Source organism: Labrus mixtus, chromosome 3 (assembly GCF_963584025.1).
Source record: "Labrus mixtus chromosome 3, fLabMix1.1, whole genome shotgun sequence".
NCBI lineage: Eukaryota > Metazoa > Chordata > Actinopteri > Labriformes > Labridae > Labrus > Labrus mixtus.
In genome coordinates, this window is record NC_083614.1 from 6,713,133 (window position 1) to 6,734,525 (window position 21,393).

The 21,393-nt window shown below is 40.3% G+C and overlaps 2 protein-coding genes across 3 annotated transcripts; both read right to left on the reverse strand.

Annotated features, from left to right (window-relative positions):
• Positions 1-723: 723 nt before the first annotated feature.
• On the reverse strand, positions 724-12,286 carry jade3 (jade family PHD finger 3). Of its 2 annotated transcripts, XM_061030112.1 has the most exons (12): positions 12,103-12,286; positions 8,463-8,531; positions 8,232-8,291; positions 8,067-8,149; positions 7,739-7,896; positions 7,414-7,604; positions 7,032-7,243; positions 6,625-6,792; positions 6,398-6,514; positions 4,251-4,709; positions 2,508-2,625; positions 724-1,651 (listed from the first exon to the last, which is right to left on the reverse strand). In XM_061030112.1, exons 3-12 carry the CDS (start codon positions 8,278-8,280, stop codon positions 816-818), a joined length of 2,391 nt encoding a protein of 796 aa, XP_060886095.1. In that variant the 5' UTR covers positions 8,281-8,291; positions 8,463-8,531; positions 12,103-12,286; the 3' UTR covers positions 724-815. The 2 variants fall into 2 exon arrangements, with proteins under 2 accessions (XP_060886095.1, XP_060886103.1); XM_061030120.1 differs by lacking the exon at positions 8,463-8,531.
• A 1,406-nt stretch (positions 12,287-13,692) lies between these two features.
• On the reverse strand, positions 13,693-20,848 carry rp2 (RP2 activator of ARL3 GTPase). The gene is made up of 5 exons (XM_061030135.1): positions 20,563-20,848; positions 17,885-18,553; positions 16,174-16,288; positions 14,591-14,676; positions 13,693-14,491 (listed from the first exon to the last, which is right to left on the reverse strand). Exons 1-5 carry the CDS (start codon positions 20,725-20,727, stop codon positions 14,408-14,410), a joined length of 1,119 nt encoding a protein of 372 aa, XP_060886118.1. The 5' UTR covers positions 20,728-20,848; the 3' UTR covers positions 13,693-14,407.
• Between the last annotated feature and the right edge of the window lie 545 nt (positions 20,849-21,393).

Here is a 21,393-nt window from a genome sequence, read left to right on the forward strand (position 1 = left end):
ACATTGAAGGTCTTAATCGTGAGTCAAATCATTAACACAGCACGATGTTCATTTTGTTCATTTCTGATCCGGCTTGGAGTTCAATAGACCATCAAGCAGGGTAAGCTGCAGGGCAGGTTTATGGATTTGGATTTTATGGATGGAGCCAAAATTAGTTTCACTAAATCACATTTTCTGAAAAGCCAGGCCTTTGTTTTTTTTGTTTTTTAACTTTGCTCCTCACTTTATATCCAACGTCAGGCTTAAATACAGCAGAACACAAACCAATTGGTTACACATAGTTGGCTACATCCACTTCTTATATAAAGTCTATGATTTATACACACAAGGTGGTTAGCGTTCATAATAATGGCTCCATGACTTGTCATAAATCCAGTTCATCAGGTGTTTTAACTGCAACAGAGAATGTGAAGGAAACGGGCGCAGCAGAGGCTACAAATCACCACATCTGTCGGTTTCGTTTAATTTTTTTTGTTGTTGTTAATGTGGAACATTTGTGACTCGGGTACACATTATTTACATCCCACATCTTATGTACAGCAGGTTTAGTCAAAAGGCAGATTGAATCTGTGTGCAGGGGGGAGAGGAGTGTTTCAGAAAAGTAGTGTACAAAATGTGATGCTGGCTGTGATGAAAGGCAAGAATGATAATCTCAGAAGTCAGTCATACAAACAGACATATCTCTTCCTCTTAAAGCAGAGTCACGCTTCTTTTTCGCGTGTACAGCTCTGCGTCTTGGTCTGGTCCCTGATGGAGAGACACTGCCCGGCACTTTGGAGTAAACAGCGGCAGTGAGCGGAGTGAACAAACGGCTGTCACCTCTGCATGGAGTGTCTGGATCCCAGCGACTGTTTCCCACGGCTGACTCCTTTCCTCGGAGCGTCCTGCTGAGGCGTCCCGACCGGTCGCCTGTGTCTCCCTTTAGCTCTGTGTCTCTCCGGCTCCGAGTCGCTGAGCTCCAGGTCGGGGCAGTACCCGTCACTGTCCTGGTACGATCTACTGCCTTTGACTTTTTGTTCAGAAACAGGTTTGGCCCATATTCTCTCCTTGGCTGAGCCCTTTCGGGACAGTTTGTCAGAGGCCCGCAGGTCCTCTGTGGTCCGTACCAGGTTAATGGTCGCCTCTTTGAAGGATCTGCCGAAGTGCTCCATGGCAGATTTCCTGAAGCTGCTCTTGTCCAAAGCCTGATTTGAAGCGTCCTGGTCACTGGGTGTCTGGCAGGAGCTGTCCTTCTGAGCCACTAACTTCTCCAAGAGGCCGTTGGCTTTTACTGCACACGCTCGATCCTGCTCCAGTTTGCCGTTACTGTTGGACGAGTGGCCGTGCAGCGCTGCATGCAAGGATAAGGGTTTACCGGAGAGTTTAACAGGTGCCGCCATGCTGCTTGAGGAAGACAGGCGTCCGTTTGAACGTTCATCCCTTCGCCCTCCGCCGTGCAGCTGAGGCTTCCCCTGACCGAGGCCCTTCCCCTGACCGAGCCCCTCACCTGTGTGCTCAGTAACATTCAAACTATTGTCCAGGCAGAGAGGTCCGTTTCCAGACTTAGAGCTTCCATTTCCAAGAGCCGAGGATTTGGGCATTTTCAGCTTCAGAGTGATCCTGGGAGGAGGACGAAACAGCATACTCTCCACTGGGAATGACGACTGAAGGCCTAATGACAAACACAGACAGACAGACTCAGTCAGATTAAAAAAAACAACTTTGAATATTTACCAGTTGAATCCAAGGTGATTGTTCAGTTCAGAGATTCAATTACAGGTTCCCTTTTTGTTAATAAGGCATTTACATTCAACTCCAGCTTGCCTTTTTATTTTGACAGGACAGTGGATAGAGCAGGAAATCAGGAGGGAGTGACATGGAGGAAGGAGCCCCAGGTCGAACTAAAACCCGGGACACCCACTTGGAAGACCATTGCCTCCTTTTTCATTATATCAGCATTACCTGTTAGACAAATGTTCATCATAAGATTTCCAGAAAACTACTTTGCTGCTCTTGGGGTTTAGTCTGTATCCTTTAATATGATAGAGGATTTTAGTCAGCACGACTCGCAGGCCCCGCCAAGGAGCATTTGGGAGACAGTGACTTTAACCTGACGTTGTTTTTTGTTTTTTACAAGTTTTAATCACTGGGCCTTTTTTTTGTTTCAGACCTCTGGGGATGATTTTGCTTCCAGTAACAAAAAACAAGAATCAACACTGATGGAAGTTTTAACCAAAACAAGCTGAGCACCTACAAGTTAGCTAACCGCTTCACAGCTCATAGCCCCTCCTGATGTCATGTGTCGACAAAAAAGCACAAAAAACTTCTTTATACAACGTTACAGTCAGGTTAGCCAGCTAACTTGATATTTGACCAACATAATGCAAGAGGACAGGATGATTTCTTTTATGATAAATCCTCATTGACGCTAAGAGGGCAGCCATATAAATACCACAGCAAGTAAGAATGGAATGAACATTTTTTTTGTCTCTTGCAGACACAAAAATGAAGCAGGTCAGAAGTCTCACCTGCAGCGATCTCCTGGTTCACGAGCTTCATGTGCAGGTTGAACATCTGCTCCTGAGCTTTACTCTGCAGCACCTTCAGCTTCTCACGCCGACTCACCATGTAACACAAGTTCCTCACCTGCAAACATCAAAACATAATCCATTAAAAACAAGAACTCATTGTTCAGTGTCCTCTCAAATACTAAACCAATTCCACAATTCCTGCCTGAGACTCTCTGGTTTGATGCTCCTGAATATTATAAAACTATTATATATTTATACATACATATATATATATATATATGTATATATTTAGCCTCTAAATGGATACATTCTCGTCATTTTAAGATGTGTTTTTAAACTCTGAATAACACAGGGTTAGTTACTTTTTACAATAATAACCAAAAGAAGTATAAAAAAATGGACATTTATTTATTTAAATAAAAACTAAAAGTAATCTATTTTTTTACTGATCCAAATTAAAACACAACTAAGAAGAGAATTAGAACTGAAATGTTCTTAATTAACAACATCTCCATTCCTCCTTTGTGGTCAACATTAGAGGCATTAAATAGAAAATAGTGTGTAGAGAGCATCAGCTTGGTTTGAGTGCTGCAGCTTTAACCTCCAACTTATTGATTTGGCACAGATTTTCCCCGGGCTTTGTTTGAACCAGGACACCAAACCAGTTGTTCTGAAGTCATTTATGTTTAACCTGCTTGCTGAAAAATAATTCATTTCTTTTGCAGACTGCAGCAAGTTGTCCTCCAGGATCTCACACAAATCATTGCTTCAATAAAGTTCTCTGTTTTAAACACATCTTCTGCTACTTCTGTAAGCCTGAAGTACAAAAATAGATGAGTAGAGATCGGATTTATTCACTGATGCCATGTTTTATACCCCATCCCCCCCTTATAAAAAAAAAGGAGAAAAGGAAATCATGTTGTTTTTGTTAGCTTCGCTCAGAATATTCAGTAACTTCCTTACACAAATAAATAGATTGTTTCTAAATCTTAGTCAATGGAGGGGTTAGGACTGTTTTTTAAAAAAAAGCAAATTTACTCAGGGGGAGTTTTCTGAGAAGGACATTAAAGGACATAAATTATGGTTAAATTGTTTTAATATGCTTGACTAAATCAGACAATGACAGACAGCTCATCTGCTACCACAGTTAGCCCACTAAAACATGTGTAGTCAAGAGTTCAAAGGTCAACATTTAAAATGCATCACTGGCTTCTTGTAAAAAAATTAATTCAAGCAATATTTAATGAAATTAATACAAAAATTAAGATGTTATTGATTTGTACTGTAACCAGTGTGACATCCCCTCCCTCTTGGCTCCCACTCTGCCTGCCTATTGGTTTTGCTTGGAGTTGGCATGTGGGTAGAGCTGGGAGGGTCCTGATACCTGCTCAGCTGAGCGGGGCCTTCAGGAGGGCACATAGGCCTGCCTGAGAGAGACCCTCATTCTCTCTCAGCTGGACCTTCTGCAACAGCCTTTTTCTTTTTTTTGGTTTGCTGCACTCATCACTAACATCACACATTTCACTCACACAGACATTTCTAACATGACTGATTCTTCATACTCACATTTCACATTAGTTTGTTCATATATTGGATAGAAAATGAAGATCATTTTGACTGAATCTCTTTGTGTGGCCTCACTCTTTTGTTACCAGTCCTGAGCCAGGTGGTAACACCAGCAATACCAAGACTTATTAATCCATCTTATTGAAGGGCTGTGGGGGGAAAAAAAGCACTCACCCTCTCCAGGTCCTGCCTCAGGTGCATGAACATCCTCATGCGCGTGTGGATGCTGGCCTCCTGCGGCTGCAGCATCATGTTCTCCTCATCGGCTTTAGGGGGCAGCAGAGCTCTGTTGAAGTTGGCTTTCCTCTTCAGCTTCCAGTACTGATAGATGAAGTCCAGCAGGCGCTCAGAGAGTCCCAGGACCCGGGCCAGGTCCTCCGGCTGGATCAAAGTGTGAAACTCCTCCTCCAGCTCCTGCAGCCTCTGAGCCCGCTGGCCCACCTTCTCAGACTCGGCGGGGGGTTTAGCGCGAGCTGGACTCAGGCCAGGCTCCCCAGTCTTAGATTTACTGTGCTTCAGGCAGTAAGACTTGAACTTCACTTCATCGCCCTCGTCCAGGATGGTCTTCATCTCCAGGCTGTGCTCGAAGGCGCAGGTCACATGGAAAGGTGTGGTGCAATTCTTCACCGAACACTGTGACAGAGATGGGGGAAGGTTATCAAAATGAAATATCAGCCAGTTACTGCGACAATAAAAAAAATGAAGATAAAAGCAGCATTTAAGAATTATGCAGGACGGAACTTTCCACAGCTTCAGTTAACAGGATTGGTGAAATAATTAGATTACTGTCGTGATGGTGGATTAGTGGCTTTATTACAAAAGTAGAAGAAGAGTCGTGGAGTTTCACATCATTTTTTCAGTGAGTTAGTGTTTCATTTCATTTCCTTTCAGTTTGATGAAACAATAACAATTTCACCTCTGTACACTAAAATATGGAGCTGCATCAGGAAACCAACATCTTCAATACTTTTTGATACCACATGGTCTGAACAATACTATCTCTGTTTCAGGCTCTGTTCCTTTTATCGTTTGATCACTTATTCATACAGGATTATTTTAATCTTCCCGAAACATGTTCTGAGGTTTCTGTGCACACTAAACAAACCCTCCTGCTGTGTTTTATTTACCATCTTCTTCTGCACAGCCCTTCATCACTTTCACAGATTTGTAAAGCTTGTAATTCTAAAATCTACTTTAAAACCAAGCAGTGACCTCTCAGGTGAAGAAGAATGAAGTCCACTTGAGGCTAGCTCCAAAAAAACAGGTATCCCCAGTAGAGTCCATGTTGAACTACTCATTGCTTATGTCGGCTTTACACTCTGGGTAAAAAAAACAAACCTGTTTTGGTTTCAATAACTCAATTCTTTATTTAATATGAACTGTATGGACGTTTTTTTTTACTTATCATTTTGAATATATTAATGCTAAGTGTTATGCATAATCAGGAACGTGGTTGATGTGACTGACAGGTCGAGGTCAACGGGTTGTAGCCGTTTGCTAGAAAGAATTTAAGGCTTGCCTCAGCTCCACGTCTTTGCCTGTTTCCTGATTAGCTGAAAGTTAGTTGAGTCAGCATTTCCAATTCCAACATGGCGTCTGCCATCTTTCTGCTTTATGTGTCTTGAGAAACCAATGGGTAAGGTCACTAGTTTTACTCAGGCAGCCTGTTCAAGGCGGGATATTTACACCCTGTGATGTTTCGCCTTCAAATGAGGCGTGGGGGTACGCAGTGATCTCTCACTTCCCCAATGCTGTAAGGCAATGTGAATCCACAGACTGTCTTTGTACATTATTAATTTACACAGACATAATTATGGCGGTGCTTCTACTGTATACCGAGTTGTTGCAGAATCACACTCTGAAGAGGGTCACTGAGACTACGTTTATGTATGAGACTGTCTATGGTTAAAGATACAAAATGTATAAAAACAACTGTTATATATCTGCATGTTAAATAAACAAGAGAAACATTTTTGTTGGATCATCCCATTATTACAAATAAAACCTGATCAACGCTTGATTATCATAAAATAGATTAATTCAGTGAGGGTACAGATCCAGATTCTGTGTCGGCCCAAACACCACCTGACACCCAGCCACCACTATCGGACTGTGTCATCTCCACAACCACCACCGCCCTCATCCATGCACGGCCTGCTCCGACCTCCACCTCAGCGGCAAGGAGGTGTGGATAACAGGAACACGAGGAATACAAAGGAGAAATCCTGCCTGCATATTAGCCCATATGCTTTTTTGTCTCGAGATAACATTTGTTATGAATTGGCGCTATACAAATAATGATTGATTGATTCCACTCTTACCTGGATGCATGCTCCTGTCTTCAGCTTACACAGACTGCAGATAAGAGACCAGCGGCTGGGCGGGATGTGGGACACTTTGGTGATGGGCTCCATCCTCTCTGGACAGGCGATGCTCACCTTAAGGAAGGGAAAACATACAGTGTGATGAAAGGTTTTGTAATGCTCGTTGTGTAACACTAAGAAAAGTTAAAGAGCAGAAAAGAAGAGCACAGTGTTTGTTTGTTTACCTCTGGTATCCACAGTGCACAGCTCACATGTGCCCACTTTGTGCCCGCTCGTGTTGCCTTCATGGCACCCCCTTTCTGAGGACACAGGAGGCACTGCGGGTCGATGCCGAGGACACACGTCCTGCACAGCCAGTTTCCAACAGGCACTTTGACAATGCCGTAACAGGCCTGTGGGAAAAGAAGAGACAAGTCTTTAAACTCAGCTCTTCCATTCTCTTTCTAGTAAAATCATCCAAACCTCTATAGACAATGAAGAACATAAAGATTTAACCTTTCACTTGTCAAGTCAGTTTTTCTGTCTCTCTGTATGTTGTATTTGCCTTCTGCCTCGTTCGAGGATGCTTCTCAGGCTTACACAAATCTGATAATCTGATCTGATAAAAAAAAAGAGTTGTGATTATTTATACCTGGTGGACACAGATGTTACACTTGTCACAGAACACCATGTCGTTCCCCTCTTCACTGTCGGGGGAGCGGCACACGTCGCAGATGACATCCTCGTCGTACTCGATCCCCAGGCCCTCCACCGTCTCGATGGCATGATTCATGTTGTCATGGCACTGACTCTCCAGAGCCTCCATGGTGCGCTCCATCGTCAGCTCGTCTATGGGCTCCTCCCCTGGAGAGACACAAAAACAAAACCCTGAAAAGGTCAGAGAAACCCCAGCAGACTGTCGGGGCGTCTGCAGTCTAAATGTTTACATTACTAAATCAAGACAGAGTCTTTAAAAATCAAACGTTTTCAATTAATAAAAAGCACAATGTAAATGTTTGATTCCCCCTCCTCACCCATGCACAGTCGCTCTCTGTTGAGCGCATGCAGCCAGTAGAGGTCCATGTCATCCAGATCGTAGCGACACATGGCCTCGGCCAGCTCCTTGATGTTGACGTATCCTGGATCTGTCGTCTCCTGGCTCGAGCACTGGATGTATTTTCTCTGATGACTGTAGAGCACCTCCTTGGATTTCTCTACAACAACCCTGAACACAGAGACACAAAAACAAATGAGTCACTGAAAGACTAGAAGTGTTTTTAAAATGAGGTGACTCATGTAATGTAGTGCAGTAAGATTGCAAACAAAGTACCAAGTGTTGTGTGTAAACAACAGACTTACCTGAGTGACGGCTTAGGGATCGTGTCAGGACTAGCCAGCACCTGGACCCCCTTCTCCCACTCCATCTTCCAGGTGTCAGCCAGCAGGTAGTAGTCCTCAGGAGACACATGGTGGGAGTCAGGCAGCTTCATGGCACTGATCAGGTCTTTTCTGAACACCTGTGGGAGAGATCGAAGAACACGTCAGCTAAGTTTAACTGCACTGGGTCAACAAGGATCAGAGCTTCTTTGATTTACTGATCAACTATCAAATGAAAAAAAACTGTCATTTATTAAACTTTCAATCCCAAATAATCTTTTTTGAAGTCCTAGTAAAGATGTGAACTTACTTCAGCCGGTTTCTTCTGGTTGGAGGCGGGGGTTTCAGGTTTGCCGCCATATTTGTTGGAGGAGCAGAAGGAGGTTGAGGGACCTAAAGAAAACAAAGAAAAGAGGGTTTGAGTAAAAGAGTATGTCATGTTAAGATTATCCAATCCTTTAGACAGATGACTCACTCTCATTGTCTGAACTGTCGCTGCTGCTCGAGGACCTGAGACGTTTCATCCTGTAACATCCTGAGGAAGACAAGAAAGTGGACATTAAAAACTGCAAACAATATTTTTGTTCTGTGTGGAAAAGAGGTGTTGAAAAATATTGCACTTATTTTTCCACGTTTTAATTTTTTTTTACACTGGACCATCTGACACATTAACAAACGGCGTGCACACAGAGAAGAAAGTTCTTACCATAAATTTCAAACTGAAGAGCATGCTAAAGGATTCCTCTGAAAAACTCTGCACAGCTTAATTTTCTGCCTGCAAAAAAAAGAAGAACTAAGGTCAAACGACAAGAAAATCAGAAAAAGTAAAAGAAGAATCTGAAAAGCAGGGGTACGCTACAACTTGAGAGTAGATTGATATCAGAGGTGTTGGTAGAAATCATATCTATAACGTATCTTGATGTGGACAATTCTGCATCGACGCAGTGACCCAAACAAAATCGATCGGTGCGATCTAATGTTTCATGTAGATTTTCTGGCTGTGGATGGACGTCTAGAATTTATTTATTCTGGTTTACAATGTTAAGACATATACATGTTGACATTGATTTGCTAATTAATAAAAAAAGGAGTTCATATTTATTGAACTCATGTCTTCATTGATGAAAAAGTAGCCATGTGCAGTAATGTTGAATATTCAGGATGCATTGTGATGCATGGTGACATCGAATCCAATCGACATGTTGACAGGATAATCGTAATGGGGTCGACTTGTTAGACCAGTTAAGATGCACAGCCCGGCTTATCCTAAACCCTAAATAAGAATATTACGCAGGGCGTCGGATAGCACAGTGGTTATGACCCGTGTCCAATGAAGTGAGGCATCGTCGCAGCAGCCGTGGGTTCCAACCTCGGACCTTTGCTGCATGTCATCCCCCACTATCTCCTCCCAACATGTCCTGTCTCTCTTCAGCTGACCTCTCACATAAAAGCAAGAATACCCACCCCCTCCCCCCCCCACACACACACACACACACAAATATTATCTCTATATTATGAAGGTCCACAGATTGATGTAGACATAGAATATAATTTTCCAAACGTCTCTAGTAAGTTGATCTGATACATTTCAACACCAGGTCTAATTATGATTAATTGTATACTTTGTCTAAAAGCCATGCTGTAAATATCTGATTAATATGCATATTAAATGTACAATGAGACATTCATTATCAGAGAGTGTCTGTGTTTAGCTTTAGTTCATCATAGCAGCATATGTTTCTGAAATACTTGTTTATTTTACGACAGTTTCATGTGAAGTAAAACAGAGCGGACACACTGCACAGGTTCACTGTGTTTGCTTTCAGCCCACTGATCCACTGGGACGACTTATTAAAGGTTTCTGATGAGGGACTCAAAACCCCAAACGTGCTCCACATACAGTAAGCTGCTTCAGCCAACAGGACATGCCTCACATTCCCCATGAGGACAGGAGAGGCAGGAAGGTATAAGCACGAGGCCGATTCAACTCAGAGCCATCATAGGAGTGAAACACATAGATGCTAACTGCTGAGAAAAACTACAAATACCATAATCAGATAGAAATCAACCTCACAGAGAGTGTTCAGAGAATCACGTCTGACAAACACTGAATTGTAATGCTGTAACTCTGTCATTATCAATAACTCCAGGATGTTTCTTTAGTCCTCCATGTGTGTAAAATAAAATCTAAATAAACCTGAATTAGACATTTACATATAAGATGCACAGATGGGATGAAACCCCCCCACACACACACAGACACATTGAAATGAAAAGTAGTGTGTCTGCAAACTCTCCTCCCAGTTTACTTAATCTAAACCCTCTGCTTCATTTGAAATAAACTCTCACAAACACAGTAGAGCGTGTGTCCACTGAGACAGCAGAGTCGCTGCAGCTGCACTCAAACTGTCCGACATCTGTTAATGACACGAGTGTTTCCATCTCTGAACGCAGCACAGTCTGTGTAATCAGTTACTGGGGACCCCTAAATAAACAACGAGTAGGTGATGCAAAAAGTTTGGCCTGCTCGAATGTGAAGCAGCAACTCTGAAAAAGACGCAAAGAGAGTCTGTTAAAAACCTGATGACATTTAGTAAAATAAAACTTAGTTTAGCCTTATTGACCATGTGTACATCAAGTGTTTTAAGTACTACTTGTTTAGCTACATTTCAGACATGTAGAGCACACTACGATCTTACACTAATACAACTCTCGTATGCTTATTTGTTCCGCTAGATATATATATCATTGACCTCAGAGCCTCTGATACATTTTCCTATTCCAGATAAGTTCTTTGAGCTCAGTGTTGCTGAATACAGAAAAACAGGCCGCGCAAACCATCACATGATTTGTTTTATTCCGTACACCAGGGCCATTCAATTACAGCCCACGCTAGCTTTATTTGCTATCCACAGCCGCTATCCACTGAAGGAAAAGAGAAATCAGCACAGAGAGAAAATACACTCACATCCACTTTAAGAGGTAATCTTATGTGATGTAATGTAACAACTCTGCCATGAATTCACATGATGCTACTACTATTAATACTTTATATTTAGAATTAAGGATGCAGTGATTTTATTTTTTTAAATTAAGGGGTGTTAAAAAAAAATTGCCCCCTTTATGAACCAGTAAATAAAAAGGGGCGGACAAAATATTGGGAAAACGTATTTAAACGTGTTGTAGTTCAACTGGACTGTAAATCACTATGTTCACCACTATACAGATCTTCATAGACTTTTTGGACAACAATGTAGTACTTGCTGCCGGTATCACAAAGTCTGGCGATTTGTGGTTTAAAGTTCGGCCTGCCATTGAAATGAGACAATATAAAAAACAAATGTAATGCAATAAGTTATTCAAGTTAAGCACAAATAAATAAAAAAATATGATCTTGTTTCAGTAAAAGAATAATATATATTTTATTATATTAAAGGAAAAACACATTAAACAGATGACTTTGGGGATCAGTATTTAGTCTCAGATTTTTAATTGTGGATCATTATTATCAATTCATTTTGAAAGATTGTGACAGCAATGGCAGTGACACTCTATGAGCCAAGAAAGCAAACTACAACCTCTACAGATAAAAGGTAGAGTTTAATAAATTCCTCTCTGGTAGTGTCAGTAATAAAAGTTGCACAGTATTCTATTTAAATGGTAGAGATGATTATTTTGTTCATGTAAAAGCCCACTGTCAGCCCCCCATGTCTCTTTACAGTCTATGCTCTCCATACATTCAGTACAGTATATAGAAGTTGTCAATCTGTACGGAAATGACGTCACTGTGATAAGAACAGACATTTAACAGGAAACAATGACTTAATAGTGGTTGTAGTCTTTGTTTACTTTTTTTTTTTACTCATTTATTGTGTTATGCTAAATATGCTAACTGTTACCAGGCTGGAGTATAAATGAACTTGGTGGTTTTATAATATTATAATATAATAATATATAATCTTTAACACTGGAGAGCCTGCCCTGCCCAAAGAGCCCGGTTGGCGCCAAACACACGCACACACAACACACACAGACACACACAGACACACAACACACACCGAGGCCTGTAGCGGGCTGCACTGCAGACTGTGGAGAAATCAAACATGGGCGCCACCACCATACAAAGATGTCACTTCCTACAGCCATTAACACCGATATTCATTCAGCTCAGGCGGGTAAACTATTCAGTTTGAAGTACCAAACACACGGTCGATAACTTTCATTTCATTAATAAGCAAAAATAGTTTGTGTGAAAGCAGGACAGGAGCAGGCCCCGTGGCCTGGATAAACCATCCAGGGTAAATCCTGGCACACTGAACATATTGTTCACATTCCTCCCATCTTACCTCCTGTCCGCGTTATTCCCGACACCAATCAGTCCAGGAATCACCTTCAGTACACACCTTTAAAAACGGGGACTTTGGTGGTATGTAAGGGGAAAATGTTGGGCTTTGTATCCCACCACAGTGGGAATCTCCAGGGCAGCAATCTGTCCACCACCACGGCACAACAGCTCTATTGTACCGCGCGTTCCGCCGGGTCCTAAACCCCGCCGCTTTCCCTCCAGCCTGCCCGGGTGCGCTCGGTGTATCCACCGGCGTAACACAAAATACAAGGGTACAGCAATTAATAGACTAGTTTTTCAACCGCACGAATCTGCCGGCGATGGTTGATTAATCAGTTTGTTTGTTTTTGATTATGGGATTTCAGTTTCTTTAGTATGAATACTTATTGAAACTTTTATTATATGATGCAATCTATCATGGTTCTAGTACAGCAGACATCTGATTTACTGTAGGCTACTGTTTTCAGCTTTTACTTACTTTAACTTTTGTCCTTAGTTGGGTTTCACAAGATACTTCAACCAAAATACAAATAAATTTAAGAAAAAATATTTGTTTTCACTGGCTGTAAACTAAACATTTTGCCTCTGTACAAAGAATAATGTATCAATAAAGTGAATCTAAATAACAAATGGATTTCATCTTTGTCTTAGTGAAGACTGATCAACATTTCGATCTGACATATTGACTCACGCATTAAGTGATTGATCAAAAATTAAATTGAACAGATTTACAGTCAATAAAATATACATTTTAAATACTCAGTCACATATTCAAATTAAAGATAAAATGTGCAATAAAGCCATAGACTGTATATAAGATAATTCACAGTCTATGATTCAAACACACTGATTGCTTTAAAATAAAAACCTGTAAGCAGTTAAAAAATGTAAAAAAAAAAATAATAAAAAAAAAACAGTTATTGAGAGAAATAATCCAGGAAAAACAAGTTTTTCCGAGATAGATATAAAAACGTATAAAAATCAGGCAAAATTATTTCTCAATCCGTTCTTTTGCCCTAAACAGAAAAGAAAACAATATAGATTAGAGCTTGAATATTTGATCGTAATGTTTTTGCTTTTCTGCCTCTAAGGGCTTCTACAGATTAAAAAAAAAAAAAAGCCCTAACACAGATGTGAAAAAGTCCGTTGATATAGACCCTAATAATAAAAATACAGATGAAGTAGGTGGAAGTTTTACAGCAGAAGTGAAAGCTGCAAAGTTTGCGTAGGAAGACATTTTTAACAAACGTATGATTCATTCTTCTCCAGAAAAATGAACGTCCCTCTGTTACCAAAAACAAAACTTCTCCCTTATACTTTGTGTTTCTGTCAACGGGTGGTAAAACTACTTCTGAACCTGATGAGTAGTAATCATAACTTTTCATTTACTGAACTGTAGAGCTCGTTTAAATGCTTCACACTGGACAAGCAGTAACTCTTTACAAGTTAACGATGGATGAATGAAGCAGCTTATTAAACTCACTGACAGATACTAAAGACCCCACAATAACCTGATTAATTATGAACTCTTATTGGATTGTTTTTTTAAAAACGTCTTGTGTTTGTAATAATGACAGAACAGAGTCGTGACTGTATGTAATGAAACTTTTACTATAAATGATATTCAACAACATGAATTTATGTCTATACAAAAACATTCAGTAGAGTATAAAACAAATGTTACAAAATAACATCATAAACAGCAACGTTTTCAGTTTATCTGAACGACAGCAACAAAGAAAAACATTGTTAAATGATTCACCTTTGGCCTAACAGGTATCAATAAAGATGTTATTGTCTACACAGCATGTTTCAAATATACACATTGTTTCATTTCAGAATATGTTCTTTATGACGTCCACAGATCAATCCTGACAATGAATAAAATATGATTTAAGTTGATATAAAATATTTTCCCTCAGGCATCCTTGTGCTTTTTTTCCCCGCTGAAACGATTGTTTCAAACAACAACGAGAACAAATGCTATAAATTAAAATGACTTCTACAGCAAAGAGCTACATTCACAATCAATAACTGAATACATTCATAGAAATATAAATATTCACAGCACTCATAGCAACTAATGGTTGTTCAGTGGTTTACAGCAAATGTTTGTGGATGATCGGAGGTGAATTCAACTGAATTGTTATTATCGAGGCTTTATCAAAACGTAGTCATTATTATTTTTCATTCCTAGCTAAGTTTTGATAACAAAAACCAGCATATAATCAAACGTTTGTCTTATATAACCCCAGCTGGAAGGTATGGTGGGATTAAACATCATATTCAGTTTGTGACTAGCAGTTTCACAAGCCCATCTGCATATCAGCAAAGTTGAAGAAGTTGTCCACGTCTCGAGAGGACGTATTTTTGTTATCAGACACATAAACCTGAAAAAAAAAAAAAAGATATAACATTTTCCAGAAGGGAGTTTTGGCTGTAAAAAGAAAACCGATCTGTGAAATTAGAAAAGTCAAAACCATCATTACCTTAGTTCCACTGAACACGTCGTTAGCGAGGCTCTTGCAGGCCTCCACAACTCCGTCACCGTTCAGCTCGAGGGCGATGACCGGACCTTCAGAGGGAACACATGAAAGTTTAAATACTTACAGTACAACTGTACAAAACCCTCCAAAGCCATATGTTCAGTGCAGTTAATACAAGAGTTTCTCCAATAGACTATGAGAAGTGGATTCAACCTGTTTCAATAGTGAAGCCAATGCTGAAGTGCCTTAAAGCAGCATTCTTTCAATCAGCCAGCAGGGGGCGACTACACTGATGGCAAAGGGAAGTCTGATTGGAAAGCAGTCCCCTTCTTTTCACTTGATTTATTTCCTTTTTACATTTCCTCATGAGTTCATGGTCTCAATATCTAGTCTGAAGTCTTCTTTAACACAGATGATGTTCATTTTGTAATTTGTTGTCCTGTTTAGAGTTCAATTGTTAAAAGAAGGATATGCTTTAAGGTGTGGATACCTGGGAGAGAAAAAGAGCTACAGCAGTGAAAGGGACTACAAATATGGACACTTGGACAGTAACACACTGGCAGGGGTTTTTCAGCCCCATGAAAAAATAAATATACTGAATATGTACAATGTAATAATTATGGCTTGTCATGGCCTGAAAAAAACAACAGGAAACTGATGGGTAAATGTCAAATGCAGACTTGTGCGCTGAGCCCTCAGACTTTAATTGTACATGATGTGACCTGAATCTTTATAAAAAGACCGCAGACTGCTTAGACTCAAATTTCCCGGCCTGAAGACTCAAAACATGAAATGCACAGCTGATTGTTTCTGCATCATGATACTGTTGAATATCATGTGTAGCCTGTCTTCAGAGTACGTTCTTTATCAAATGGGAAATCAGATAAACTGTAATGTCACATTTGTTATGCAATAAATTGTGGGTGATTGAGGCAGTCGGTTTAAGGTTCCTTGTGAACTAGGTGAACGGTGGATTTGGAAAGTCCTCAGCACTTGTAGATTTCCAGAGAAAGTGCCAACAAAGTCCGCGAGTCTGTAGTCCGGCTAAGTCCGGAAATTTGGATTCAGCCAAATTTGAGGCTTAAAAACGGGAGACTTATAATCAGCCTGTCCCCCCATAATGCAAAATCCTGTTTCCTCAACACACACTTTGTAGCCACAATGTGGATTCTCAGAGTTTCCAGCTTCCAATCTGCCGGCTGAGTCACCAGATTTCTTGTATCAGATGAACCATGGACAGGCTTTAGTCAGCGATGGTGTCATAAAAAAAAATCATGCGAGCATGTTGACCAATCTTTCAAAAAATCATAAAAGCAACAGCTACTTTAAGTCTGAGAGGGAACTACGTTTCTTTTCCAGAAATGATGCTTGGAAATGATTAGACAAACTTTGTGCAGTAATGGTATTTTAAGACCCACACAGCTTATTTCACACACAGCGTATACTCTTGGTAATGCAAAGCTGAAGCTGCAAGAGGCTGACGGCTTATGACACAACTTTGTAAGATAAGATCTGAAGATATTTTAAAAAACAACAACAAAAACCCCACAAAGACCCCACACTTTGAAAAACAAATAGAGACGTACCTTTGGTGATCCACTCCACCAGATCCTCTGCACTGTTCTGAAACACTCTCTTCACATCTTCAGGTCGCATTGAGACTTCCTTCGTCTGAATCAGCTTCAAACCTTTAACAGACGCCTGAACCAAATGAGACAGACACAGTTAGATAATCCATTTCCAAGTCCTAAGGTTGTCAAAATGATTGTACTGAAATACATGTCAGTTTCATTTTAGTGTAATGATCAGTAGTACCAAAAAGTGATCTGAAAAACTTCAGATCTTCAATTTTATTTTTAACTAAAAGCTGCAGAGAGTGAAAGAGAGAGAGAGCCACTGGTCAAAGGAAATGGTTAATAGGTCAAAGGCAGATACTGATGTTACTAAAGTCATTTGATCTCTTTAATGGAGATGAAATGTTACAGTTATGTCTCCTTCAAAAAGAGAGCAGAGGAGACACTGTCTTAACTGCACAAATACATTAGCAATGTTTTCATACTGAAAGGTCTACAAGTAAGTCAGTGTGCAGGAGTTAGCCTGCTATTTAAAAAAAATAATAATTATAATTATCTTCAGTAAGGTCCGCCTCAGACTTCTGATCGAGGCTTTATCAAACAGAGTCATTATTTTTCATTCCTAGCTAAGTTAATGACAAAAACAGGCAAATAATCAAACACTTGTCTTATTTAACTCAAGCTGGAAGGCACGGTAAATGAAAATGGACTCAAGCTTGTATAGCCAATTCTAGTCTTCTGACTACTCAAAGTGCTTTCACACCGCAGGTCACTCCTACACATTCACACCCTGATGGCTGAGGTTTCTGTGTAAAGTGTCCATCAGAAGCAACTATTCCCATTCATACACACTCACATGCCGCCGAAGCAAAGGAAGCAAAGGAAGCAAAGGAAGCAAAGGAAGCAAAGGAAGCAAAGGAAGCAACCTGGGTTAAGTGTCTTGCCAAAGAACCCCCAACCTTCCAGTTAGGAGACGACCGACTCTACCAACTGAGCCACAACCGCCCCCCCGCATTGGAGTTTTAAAAATCATATTCAGAGTGTGACTAGAAGTTTCACAAGATGGGCAGTATTGGAACAGGTGACAATGTAATTCCATTAAGTATTTCACCAAAGTCAAAGTTCTTGTATCTGACAACCGTCAAAGCAAAGATAAACAGTAAAACGTGTCTAGCAACAATACATCCTCACTGCCCCACATTGCTATCCAGTCTCGAGCTTTAGACATGGAGTAATGCATAGTTTGGCAACAACTCAAACATCACTGGAATGTTTGAGCAGCAGGCTTCAGCATTTCAGATCAATCGACAAGTTTACAGTCAGCTTGACAAAGATAAGATAAGATAAGAAGGATTTCATATATTAAGATGCAGCTCCTCATGATATGCTTAGAATGACAAAATGCTTATTTAAATGTAGTTGACTTTTAAGTGCAACAGCTGTAATTGAGGAGGAGGAAGTACTCTAGACTTTTGTTTCTTTTTTACGAGGAGAATTTCAAAGAGAGATGTCGTCAATATTAAGCACCAATCAGGGGAAGCAGATTTATACTTTTCTTTCAATAAAATGATGCAGACTATCATTTAACTCTCTTCAAATACTTCACAGTTAGCAAAGTTAAAGCTAAAAACAAACCTCCTCAGTGAATTGTCAGTAAGTTATAGTAAGCCTCTTTTTCCCCCTTTTTTCAAAACTAAGTGAAACTTCTTTTCATTCTTCTCACCTCATCGATCAGTTTGCGAGCGTTCGCCGTGCTGTACTCTCCAGCAAAGAAGACAAAGAGGCAGGACTCTTCGCTGTCCTTACGTCTCCCTCCCTTGGTCAGAGGTACGATGCTGCGTGAGGCATCACCGGAGATCCGGAGAGACTTGAATTCAGACTCCGGGTCCGGCACCGGGACGAAATCCAGAACTGCTGAAGCCTCCGGCAGCAGGCTCCAGTTGTTCTCTCCAGACACAGGCGTGAAGTCGTGGATGTTGCTCCAGTTGTTGTTGAATATGCTGAGCCCAGCGTCCTTGAAGTGGTAGGCCAGCTCGGGGTAGAAGTACTGGAAGCAGCCGAACTTCATCCCCGTGGACGACTCGATGATGGGCTGAGTGGCACAGCACAGGAACACGTCCATCTTTTTACAGTCCCGCGTGCGGAACTGCTGACAGGCCACCACGCACTTAATGTCCTTACAGTCCCTGAAGAACACGCTGCCTTTGACGGGTCCCAGGACGATGCGGCAGTTGATGCAGTCGTCGATGGTGATGGTCGCCGAGTGGTCCAACACGTAGATGTTGCAGTTCTCACACTCCTGGATGACAAACTGTTGGCCGTTCAGTTTGCCAGGCAGACGGCCCACCGTGACGTCTTTGAGCCCTGTGAGCATGTAGTCTTTAGGATCAACCTGGAAACAAAAAAAAAAACAGAAAACAGACCAGATAAGCGTTCCAATATTTAACAACATATGACATAACATAGCCTTTTGTATTTTCATTTCATCTCGATGCACATGAGCTTTGTATTTAAAGTTTAGTTTCCCTTCCTCTTTGTCTCTGCTGGTTTCCATTACTAGGTGTGTATACGGCAGTTTCATTGTTCTTTTGCTATAAATGGGAAGTGTCTTTGCTCAAAGCTTGTGTAAAGAAAATGTCAGGTTTAAGAGGAACACTCTTTACTGTTGGGAATGCATTTGTTATCGACGTTTTCAATGAGAAACCCTGGAAATGTTTCTTCTTCTTCTTTTAAAATACAGGTATTGTTGCAGCTTGTTGCAAAATAAATGCCTTAAAGAAAACCCTGATGATTGTGACTGTACCTTTAATAAAACAGAGCTCAGAGTCACAACCACATCCTGCACTTTTATAGCAGACAGGACAAGCTTACATAGAGACCCATGTTCATTTGAATAAACATGCACAATCATATATCACATTTAATCGTACTGTGTTATCACCTTAATACCTTTATTGAACCGTTGTGATTCTTCACTATGTTTTAGATGATCATCCTTTTTTTTGATGACTTGTTTACTTGCATACATCAGAATCAGATTTTTTTTCATACTGCACCACGGGATACTGCATTTTTAAAGTCTATCGTTCAGTATAACATGTGAAGGTGCCACATCCCATGAGTCAAAACGGAAGTTGAACTACCGCTTTGATAATGCCTGAGCACAGGTCATGTTAAGTGTGGTTAGCTGTGTAACAGTGAACCACACAGTCAGTGTTACGCAGTAATCCAATAATGAGATAAAACTGGATGCATGGAGAGAGCGAGACAAAGAGAGGACAAGGCTTTGAGACTAAAACTCAAGAGTATTGTTAACTTATAATGTGCGTTGCATGCATCACCTGGCAGGTTAGGTAACACTTCTCGTGTAAAGCTGAATACATGGAGTGCCATGAGAAAGTGCTGCAACACATCAATCTAGGCTAGTAAGGAGTAAACTCTTAAGCTTTCCTTCCTCTTTGTCTCTGATATGTTCAAGTAGAAGGTGTGTGCATGTCAGTTTCATTCTTCTTTTGCTGTAAATGGGAAGTGTCTTTGCTCAAAGCTTGTGTAAAGAAAGTGTCATGTTTAAGAGGGAACACTTTACTGTTGGGACTGCATTCGCTAATATAAGTATACATGTTAATTGACAACTGCAAGGACACAGATTTATGCATGACAATGTTTCTGTGCTTCTTTTCTCAACATATGCACAGAATATCTATTGACAGTATATGAAAAAAAAACATGAAAAAAAGAAGACAAGAAGGTTTGTCTTTTTTTTGTTACTGTGTTACTAAATGAAAATGCAAATAAAAATATTTGGTTAAACATTTTTTTAGCTAAAGTCAGAATTATAGCCAATTTTAATAACCTTTCCAGTTCTTTGAACTGAGTCTTTAATGGTTAATAACGTATATTTTGCTAATATCTCTTATTTTTTACATTTCTTGCAAAAAACTATTTCCTGTTTTGAAAAGTATTAGTAAAACATTTCTCTGCTTCTTGTTCTAGTGCATTTGGGCTTTTTGCATGGTGTCTTATTGGCAACCCAGGTTATAATCCGCATGGTAGATTTTGTCATGTTTTCTTCCTGTTTTTAATTTATTGATAAATTGATAAATTGATAAAATGATTAATTTAATTAATTGATTAATTGATTAAAATGATTGACTGGCGGGCTGCCGTGAGAGAGGAAGGGGCCGTATGTGACCCCCGGACCGCTACTTGCCAACCGCTGCGTATATTAAAGGTGTAGTTGTAGCTATCCTTTGCTGTTTAACAGCAGCTAGTTAGCTGGCTTGAAGCGACTTTAAACACAAGTTAAAACACACTAAAAAACATTCATCATGTATGACTACATTGTCCAGCAGGGTTGGCTTTGTTTCCGTCCATCGCATTAATTTTGGTTTCCTAGGTTACCTTTTCCCTCTTATCCCAGCTGTACTGCTTTGGTGCCTCGTCGGTGTTGTTGCCAAGGGGAACCGCGTTGCCTGTCGTCGTAGTTTCGACAGTCGTCGTTGTTGGCGTTCGGTCCTCTTTTTCGGGCGACTTCCTTTTGGATTTCTTGGAGAAGAAGCACCCCATGTTGGTGTTTTAGTGGCGTCCTGCTCAGACAGCTTTCTAACCGCACCGTTTGCTTGGAGAACACGAGAAAATGTGAGAGAGAAGCTTACGTGCTCTTAAGTTGACAAGATTTTTTTTCTAGCTTCCTGTTTCAGATCTTCATTTCCCAACCAATCAGTGACGCGCTGGTCGTTACAACAGCCAATTACAGTCTCGGAAATTGTGATGGCGTCATGATTAGTTTAAGTACAAACAGAAATTAATAATTTCCGAGACGGATTTTATTAAACAGAATCAGAATCAGCTTGATTGGCCATGTATGCTTACACTCACAAGGAAATTGGCTTTGGTGAAATGTGCTCTCAGTGTCCAAAAGTATAATATTAAATATAAACATATATAAGCAAAGACTAATATATACAAAGCTAAATAAGACAATAGTGCAGCTGTGAGTAGTGCAAAAATGCTGAGATGAGCTTGATAGTTAAACAAATGTTCAAATTTGACTTAATGTAAAAAATTGGAGAGAAAAAAAGAAGTGTCGTGAGCCTTTAATTTTACACTGATTAACACCCCAAATAGTATTTTTAGTTCATTTTATTTTACTTTTATGTCATTTAACTTTATTTTATTTGGATTTATTTCAAGTCATTAAATATGTTTGTATTGTTGATTTCTGGTCAGTTT